We start from the raw sequence: 9,883 nt of genomic DNA on the forward strand, positions 1-9,883 counted from the left end.
AGGTTTGTAATGGGTTTTAGTGACCAACTTTATCAACATCACCAAAAAGTATATTAATATATGACTCAGAGTTTGGTTTGATCATCCTGAGGCTGCATATTTATGATATTATTGCTTAGTTTAAAAGATAGAGGAAAATTAAGATAGTAATATTTATAATAGGAAATGTGAATACTATTAGAATAAGACATTTTTAAAAGTGGCTTTTCCATGTAATTTTGGAATAAATTTGTAGTTTCGTATGTAATCCACAGCTGTGTGCAATTTGTAGATCCCAAAGACTTGGATTCCAAAATGCCAAAGCAGTTGTCAGAACAATAATGTCTATTATTACAGCCCTGACTACCCTTTAAATGGTGATTGGCTCCTTTAATGTAAGAAGAAGCTGTAAATATTAAGAACATATTAAGTGAAAAAGCGGTTTACAAACCACCATGTACACAATGCAAGCCCAGTTTTGTTTAAAGTATATTTACATATAACTATATGCACAGAATAAAAGGATATACACCAAATGTTCACTGTGGTTATCTTTGGGTGGAGGAATTATTTAAGAGATTTTTTTTTTTCTTTCTTCTTTGTGTCTCTTTTTCTCTGTTTTCCTAGTTTTCTACATGTGTCACTTTCCTAGTCAGGGTGGTGATAAGGATGGTGGCCTGAGGAGGAGGAGGATCTCAGGAGATGCTGGAGATGTTGAGAGCATCCTGAAGCATCCGGCCTGCTCTCCTCCTGCACCCTCCCTTCCTTCCTAGGGTTTCTGTTCCTCCCTGCCCAGGTGGTAGGGCCTGGTCTGGTCCTGTTGTGGGCTCACTGGGGCTCACAGATATCAGCCGGCTCGCAGGGGTAGGAATCAGGTCCTTCTTTCTTAAACAGGAAAAAAATTACTGTCTCTGATCAACACCAGCACGAATTACGTCAAGATATTCTAAACATTATATTGCTCAAGCTCGTATTCATTCAAGAGGGTGAGCCTTTAGAAAGAAAAGGCCCTATTTTATACTTCAGTGGAATGAAATTTTGCTTTTAGTTACTTCCATGTAACGGTCATGGGAGTCCCAGTTTCAAATCCAAGTACAAGGCATTCTAGGCTTACAGCATGCCTCACAGACAGTAAGGTAAACAAAGCAGAAAACGGGCCTTCCAATGCCTTGTCTAGTGCACATCCCTCTTGACAAAATAGAATTTGAATGAAATGAATGAATGTGTGTGTAAGACATGCTTCTTTTTTGTTTTGTTTTGTTTTGTTTTTTTTACTCTTTCATAAAAAGCATTCAGGTTTAAAATAGCGAGCAAAGTATTCGTAGTTTTCTAAGTTAAAAATATTTGAGTTGTGGTCATGGTATTTGCCTTTCTCTAACCATGCTTGAGAACTCCATAAGTCATATTTCTGAAATATGTTTAGATTAAGGGATACAGCCAATAAGACCACACTGTACAAAGAGAAGCCACAGGTAGTTCCATTTGTTTAACTTGTTTGGGGATGGATTGAAAATAGCCATTAAAAAAACAGGAAGAAAGAAAAAGTGTCCAGCAGAGAAAAAAACCAAGAAACTCCCTATTCTGGACATGATATTCAGAAGATTTGGTTCATCCTACCTTGATTCAGAAGTGCATTCCTTATGGTACTGGTTCATCTCCAGCCTTCACTGGGGCAGTCAGCCCAACCCTTTCCCCCCTCCCCCCACCCCCACCCCAGGGTACTGAGCACTGATGCCTCATGCCTCTAATCAACAACTCTCTTTAGAGGCAGCACAGTTCAAGAGCCATGAAGAATTAAAATAAGAAAATTTTAAAACCAGAAAACAAATTTAACATTTGTGAGGGGTACAGTATGGGGATTCGGTGTAGTCAATCCAATGACGCCTGACTCCAAACTCTTCTACATTTCACATTTATTTTGGATTGAAACAGAGAAGCTTAGTTTGTCCAATATATTTAATTTTTTTTTTAGAAAGAAAGACTGTTATGAGTTATTTATAGAATTACCACAAAATGCCAGACAATTTCTACCTAAAACTTCACAGCAGCTCCCTTGTAAACAAACAGTAACCACAGGACCCACGAATTTGGCTTCAGAAAAGGCTCTTCTGACGTACTACTGATAGGTATGATATAAAGGTCAGGCACTCTAACAATGTAAACCAGTCAGGTTTTAAATAAAAAAATATATGTTTTAAAAACATATATAAATAACAATTTTACTGTACTGTAGTAACCTAAACTTCACCATTCTAACCATTTTAAAGTGTACAGTTCAGCGGCATATAGCATATTTATGCCATATTTATGCCATAATGTACCACCATTATAGTGGTACATGACTATCATCACTATCTAGTTCCAGAACATACTCCTCACCCAAAAGCTGTATCCATTAGGCATTAGGCAGTTACTCCTTGTTTTCCCATACCCCAAGCCTTTGGCATCTCCTAATCTGCTTTTGGTCTCAATGGGTTTGCCTCTCCTGGGTATTTCATATTAATAGAATTATACTGTATAGCCTCTTGAGTCTGCTTTCTTTAACATGTTTTTAAGGTTCACCCATATGATCAATATTTCAATCAGTTTTACGGCTGAATAGTATTACATTGTATGGATATGCCACAATTTGTTCATCAGTTGATGGACTTTTGGCTGTTGTGAACAGTGCTGCTACAAACATTTGTGTACAAGTTCTTATTTGAACAGAGTTTTTCAATTATCTTAATCCACAGTTTAATCCATACTTTGGAATGGAATTTTTAGTCTTACGGTAATTAAATGTGTAATTTATTGAGGTACTGCCAAATTGTTTACCACAGAGGGTGCACCATTTTACACACCCACCAGCAGTGTAATTGTACAGGGTTCCAATTTCTCACCTTCCTTACCAGTATGTGTTGTTTTCAGGTTTTTTTTATTGTAGTCATCCTAGTGCCTGTGAAGTGACACTTTGTTATGGTTTTGATTTGCATTTCCCTAATGACTAATGATGTTGAGCATTTTTTCCTGTGCTTATTGTCCATTTACATATCTTCTTTGGAGAAATGTCTGTTCAAGTTCTTTACCCCTTTTTAAAAAGTTTTCGTTGTTGTTAAATTGTAAGGGGTCTTTATATATTCTAGATACTAGGCATTGATCATACATATGACTTACAAATATTTTCTCTCATGCTGTGTGCTGTCTTTTCACTCTCTTGATAATGTCCTTTGTTACACAAAAGTTTTACATTTTGATGTTCAGTTTATCTGGTTTTTTTTCTTTTGTTGTTCATGCTTTTGATGTCATAGCTAAGAAACCATTGCCGAATCCAAGGTCATGAAGATAGAGCCCTATATTTTCCTTTGAAGGTTTTATTAGCTCCTATATTAAGGTCTTAGATTGATTATGAGTTAATTTTTGTTTCCAGTGTGAGGTAGATATCAGTTGCCTGGAGCTGCCATAACAAAGACTGAATGGGTTAAGACATAGACTGAATGGGTTAAGACAACAGAAGTTTATTGTCTCAGAAGGGGTGGGTCCTTTTGGAGGTAGATATCAGTTGCCTGGAGCTGCCATAACAAAGACTGAATGGGTTAAGACCTAGACTGAATGGGTTAAGACAACAGAAGTTTATTGTCTCAGAAGGGGTGGGTCCTTTTGGTCCTTTTGGTCCTTTTTTTTTTTTTTTTTTAAGATTTTATTTATTTATTTGACAGAGAGAAATCACATGTAGTCGGAGAGGCAGGCGGAGAGAGAGAGAGGGAAGCAGGCTCCCTGCTGAGCAGAGAGCCCGATGCGGGACTCGATCCCAGGACCCCGAGATCATGACCTGAGCCGAAGGCAGCGGCTTAACCCACTGAGCCACCCAGGCGCCCCCTTTTGGTCCTTTTGGGTTCATCCCGAAAATCTGTTCTATGCTTACCTCCTAGCTTCTAGATTGCCAGCAATCTGTGGGATTCCTTGGATTCGTAACTGCAATATCTGTCTTCATCTTCACAACTGTGCATCCCCATGTGTCTCTTTGTCCTAATTTTCTTCTTCTTATAAGGATACTACTCATTGAATTAGGACCCACCGTAATCTAGTATGACCTCATCTGGATTTGATTATGCTTGTAATAAGGTCATATTTAAAGTTCCAAGGATTAGGACTTAAACATTCATATTTTTGAGGGGACACAGTTCAACCGCATACATATGGTGTATTATATTGATTGATTTTACTATGTTGAATCTCCTTTATATTTCTAGAATTCCATTTGTTGATGGCATATACTTATTTTAATATGATGTTAGATTCAGGCTGCTTGTATCTTAGGGAAGATTTTTACATCTTTATTCATAAAGGATATTGGTCTCTAGTTTTCTTGTCATATCTTTGTCTGGCTTTGGCATTAGGTTAAGGCCAGCCTCATAGCATGAATTAGGAAGTGTTCCCCTCTCTTTTATTTTTTGGAAAGAATTTGAAATAGACTGTTAATTCTTCTTTAAAATTTGTAGAATTTACCAGTGAAGTCATTTGGTCCTGGGCTTTTCTTTGTTGGGAGGTTTTTGATTACCAATTCAATCCCCTCATAGAAATTTTTAAAAATCACTAAGAGAATACTATGAATAATTGTAGTGTAATCTAACCAACAAATTAGATAATGTAAATGAAATGGACAAATCCCTAGGAACTTACATATATATAAGTAAGCATAAGCGAATGTTATGTTCCCTTTCTCTGCTGGACCCTTTTTTTTTAATGGCTATTTTCAATCATAAAAATCTGATTCATGGACGAACTTGCATGTCACACAATAAACTCAGAAATCTAATGTTATGTTCACCTCCTTTGACGCTGCACAGCCTTTTCTTCCCCTCTCATAGGGCCTTAACATCCTGTGTATTCTTTTCTTTCTTCATGATTGCTGAGCTCAAGCAATGACTGAGGGCTCAAGTTTTTAGCCTTCACTTTCCCCCATAACCCATCCTTGTCCATAGCGTGTTTAGAGGATGCACTGCTGGAAGTCTGGGATGGGGCAGGGGGGCCTTGTGGTAAAGCACTCAACCCTTCAGAGGCGTGAGATGCCCAGAACATGAAACCATAGAGCTGTATATAGGAGTCACATACTTTTTTGGGTTTTCTCATGTCGTCATATATATATACCATCTAACTTAGAAGTGTGTCCATTGAGAAACATTACGCCAATCAGTATTATAGTTTTGAGTTACTGTGTCCTGTTATTATAGCCATTGCTGTCTTTTATATTATAGCTGAGTTACTAGTCTAGGATTATGGTTTCAACAGGAGTGCACGTAAGAATCTTTTATGAACTTCAGAAAAATACAGAATGCCAGACCTCCAGCCCAGATCTGCTGAGTTGGAATCTCTGGGAGATGTCTTTTTTGAATTTTTCAGCCCGATGAATATATTACCTGTTCAAAAACTAAATTATATTTTTAAAAAAAGCACACTCAAATACTACGTGTTGTTTATGTTGTGTGTGCGTGTGTGTGTGTGTGTGTGTGTGTGTGTGTGTGTAGGTGTATGCATACGCACACACACATACATATGTCGTAGGAGAAAAAGGATAAAAACATGCTTAGGGATGGAAGCACACTGCTTAAGGGGATGAGGACATATGGAAAGTGAGAGTTTGCATCTATTTCTAGTGTTTTATTCCTTTAAAACGAGATTAGATGTAAAAATCTGCTCAAGTTGTTGGTGAGTATATTGGTGTCTGATGTTCTTTTCTGTTGGAAAGATTGTATCGTTAAGAACATATAAACATTTAAGACATTTAAAATCAAAACAAAGTAAAAGTAAAAACTGTTCACAGTAGCGCTGATGAGTTCCCAGCTGGCTTTCCAGAACAGGCTCTGGATGGGGAGCTACGGATTTTCATCAATAGGGAAGCATAATGGGGGACTTCACGGGGACCCCGAGTAGGGTCTGTGTTGTCTCCGGTGTGCGTTCCCTGTCTGAGGTATTTGTTTCTTTTCATTTCAGGTGTTTGTGGCCAGTCCTCACAAAACACAGCCTATTGTGGAGATCCTACTAAAAAATCAACCCAAACTCATTGAGTTTCTGAGTAGCTTCCAAAAGGAAAGGACGGACGACGAGCAGTTCAGCGATGAGAAGAACTACCTGATTAAACAGATCCGGGACTTGAAGAAAACCACCCCTTGACAGTCTCAGCCACTCTCCCGCCACAGTCACGGTCTCATTTGTTCAGTTTGTACAGAAAGTGTTATTTCAAAAAGTAATTGTTCTCGGGAAGGCTTCGGAGGAGATAACCTGGTTCTTCTCAATTCATTGTTCAGGGTAGAAGGAATATAAACATTTGAATGAAAAAAATGATTAACCTAGAATAATGTATTCATTTGAATCAAGTCTGTGATGATTTATGTGAAATCAGAGCCATTGTCTTAGACGTTGATAAAAACAGCTTTAACCCTTTGTTGACAAAAGGCAGCAGGGCCGTGGGCTTGCAGACCCGAGCCCTGAGTCATCACAGGCCACCGAGTAGAAAGAAGCCCGAAGGACGGGCATCCCTGAGCCCTCAAGGTTATGTTCTCCTCAGAGAACCGGGGGTGGGGGTGAGAGGCGCAAAGCCATTCCACCCGTCTGCACTTGGACGTACAGATTTCTTCTTTTTTGTAACATTATGTTAGTCCCCATACAGTACATCATTAGTTTTTGACATACGGATTTCTCATGGTGCTGAAAGCTCTGGCGAGACAAGGCCCATGTTTTCAGTCATCACAAGTCCTTGTTCCCTGCCCGTCTGCTTTTGACCGTGACTAACTTCCTATGGAAGCGCAGACCTCTCTCTGCTTACAGTCCCACTCAATGACCTGAGCCCTCTCCGAGCAGTTCTCCTCAGCACCCCACTCCTGGCGTACCCCCTGCACCCACAGCCCGGATAGCCAGGAACTGGCTTGGCCAAAGTAGGACCGGTCAGCTCAGCAGGGGTCACGGGGACACGGGCCCCGCGGGTATGACCTGCTCACTTGAGAACTTGGAACAGATGGTGTAGGACCACAGCTCTAGCAGTAATAAACACTGTTGTTTCGCTCTGACTCCTGGAGTATTGGGGAATATTTGGAATATTTCATTCCTGTCATTATGGGAAAATTCTTTCATGGTGAAAGTGTGCTTTAGAGTAGGAATCATTGCATTGGGATGCCTCACATGTACAAAACCGTGGGTCCAGAGGGTTAGCCCGCTTTTATAGACAAGGGAACATTGCCATTGGGAGGGCAAATGAATAAATGTGTGAAGAACTTCTCAGAGGACTAAAATTTATCTTTTCAGTTTATTTTCTAATTAGCTGGCCCTCTAGTTTCCCATCAAAGCTTTCATCAAAAACGTAGAAAACCTACAAATATATGGTCTCAAATATTCTCTTGCATACTGGTATGAGTAAGGGCTTAATTTGTGTTCTTTAAAAAAGACATGGACCAAAAACAACAAAAAAGGCTATGGTTTGTTTCAGACATAAAGTGTATAAAAAGAAATTTTAAAGCTATATTTATAAGACATTAGGGTTATAACAATGTGTATTTTTTCAGAATTCTGTTTCCAAGTTGTGAGTTGTGGCCTTCTGTAAGGACGCTTCCTTTATATAATATCGTGTGCTGTGTTCTTCAACCAGGTGTTTCTCCACGAGAGGGGAAGGGTGCTTCTCCGGGGGTCATTCTCCAGGATCAGTGCCCTCTGTAGATTTTCTATCTGAAGAATTAGCTGGCAGGCCTTCACCCCTCTTGGCAGGGGCCCAGCGTGGACTCCTGAGGCATATAGAGTGGGCCCCGAGGGACACGTCAACGTGGAGGGTCAGCCCACAGCCAACTGATGACCTTCATTCTTTCCTCACTGAAGTCAGATTATTTTTATAATGTTTCCTGACAGTCCAGAGTCTCTTAGAATCCAACTTTTCTGGTTTTACTTATTTGATTGAAAGAGAAGACAGTAAATACTAAAAAAAAGAGAGAGAGAAGGCTCAATAACCATTGGAAGTTCATTTGGTTGCTAACACTGTTCCACAACATCTTAGGACACATGTTTCTATTTGGAAAGCAAGGCCTTTGATAAATAAAACATTTTATTTCCTCTGGGCTTGAATTAGTTCTTTGCTTGCAAGTCCTTATTCTAGTTCAGTACCCATCAGACCCGAAACTGGAGCCTAAGAGGCATTAATGAAGTAGCTGGGGTTTTGTGTGATACAAATTTGTAAATTATTAATGGGAAAGGTGGGGAGCAAGACGCTCACAGTCAAAATATGTTTGCACAAAATTCACTGTAAATATTGTGAGAATCGAAATTTGAGAACATCCTATTTAATAAGCTATTTCAAAACACACATTTAAATTAAGACTGACTAAATAAAAAGGTGCCACACACTGCGTGGTCAGATTCGTTCCTCTGCATGTGGCTGATCTGTGCTCCTGCCCTCATTCCAGACAGGGAGCACAGGGGGAGGAGGGCAGGCTGGCCTCTGGGGGGTGCTCGGGCTGCCCGGAGACCTCACACCATTTTCCCTGGCACTTGGTTAACTCCATGACCCTGTTGCTGTCCTGTTGTCCAAGTGAGGCTGTCACTGCTGGAGCTGTACCTGCCTGCCACCAAATACATCACAGCCAGAGGCACTCCCATTTTATATTTGAGGCTCTAAGCAGTTTAAGTCCCCCAGACTGCACGGACTACACCTGGATACAAACTGATGGTGGCCTGAGGCCAAACTCTGCTCTTCTTCCCTTGTTCATCCTCAAGCCTGGGAAGGAGGGGAGGTCCAGGGTGTCGGGAAGTGTTCTGTGCCCTTCACTGCAGCCCAGGAGGCTCCTGAGGGTCAGTCCCAGAGTGAGACATCAGGGATTGAGATCATGATTTTCTTGGACAAGACTCTCGGCTAAAGCCAGGCATCTGCCCAGACGTTAGGATTACTCCTGGAGAAAAGGCCAGGGGGCACACGGCCCTTGTGCAACCTTTCTCAACTGTCGGCCTCCACAGGTTCTCATCCTGGCAGTTCTGGGGCAGCATATACACTGAGGAAGAGTGGCAGAGCCTTTTGAAAGCCCCTGTGACCAGCCAGAGTGGTTTGAGTGACACAAAGCTGCATAGAGCCATAGTGCCGTCTGGAAAGTACACAAGACCCGGAAGAGATCATAATAATGTAAAAGAAAATGAAAAACTGGAAAGTTGCTACAATTTTTTCATATGAAAAGAGAAAGGTTTCAAAGTAGATTCACAGATCCTTCTAGTCTACTTGTATTAGAGGAAATTAAGATTTTATATCTTCTATTTTTTTTTGTTTGTTTTCTCCAAAACACTATGTGTGTTATGTTTGGCATGAAATCACCAACTTTCTGTTTATGTGCTTTCAGGAGGTTTGGGATACAGCAGTGGGCCCTGCAGTTGGACAAAGGTCCAAAACCTATAAAGCTAGACTGTGGTCTTCCTAAGAAGATCGAAAAAAATGTGAAGAGGGATGTGAGCAAGGATACAGTGTTGTTTTTAAAATACGGAAAGTGCTTGTATGTCACTACTGTAGTGAAGCAAAAGAAAAACAGCATGATAAGCCTGGCTGGCACTAGGCCTCCATATCCACTTCACGGAGGAGGACACTGAATTATAGAAAGGGTGAGGACCTTGCTCCATATCAGACAGCCAGCTGCAGAGCCAGGATTTAGGGAGAGGTCTGACCCCAAAGCCGTGTCCTTGGAAACTAGGATGTATACCCAGGCAGCCTCCCTCCCCGCAGACCTGCTCTTCAGCTCTCCACCCCAGGAGGGGCAGACCCTTCCCCCATCATGGCCTCCAAAGAAAAGCGAGAATCCTGAATTCCAGGGCTCAAGGGTAACTCAGTGAAAAGACTTCAAAAGCTGGATTCGTTGAAGAAGGTCAAATTTGTTCCTCTCGGTTGTCTCATGTTTGGAAGATC

General features: G+C 40.8%; 1 protein-coding gene across 14 annotated transcripts in view; it reads left to right on the forward strand.

Annotated features, from left to right (window-relative positions):
* The window catches only part of CAB39L (calcium binding protein 39 like), a 123,270-nt gene extending 115,209 nt beyond the window's left edge, over nt 1–8,061 (forward strand). For all 14 annotated transcript variants that reach the window (XM_059377919.1, XM_059377923.1, XM_059377915.1 and 11 more), the window contains one exon: nt 5,953–8,061. In XM_059377919.1, the coding sequence (XP_059233902.1) occupies nt 5,953–6,132 (180 nt within the window). In that variant the 3' untranslated portion in view covers nt 6,133–8,061. The remainder of the gene's footprint in view (nt 1–5,952) is intronic.
* The last annotated feature ends 1,822 nt before the right edge of the window (nt 8,062–9,883 follow it).

This window comes from Mustela nigripes, chromosome 15 (assembly GCF_022355385.1).
Source record: "Mustela nigripes isolate SB6536 chromosome 15, MUSNIG.SB6536, whole genome shotgun sequence".
Lineage (NCBI taxonomy): Eukaryota > Metazoa > Chordata > Mammalia > Carnivora > Mustelidae > Mustela > Mustela nigripes.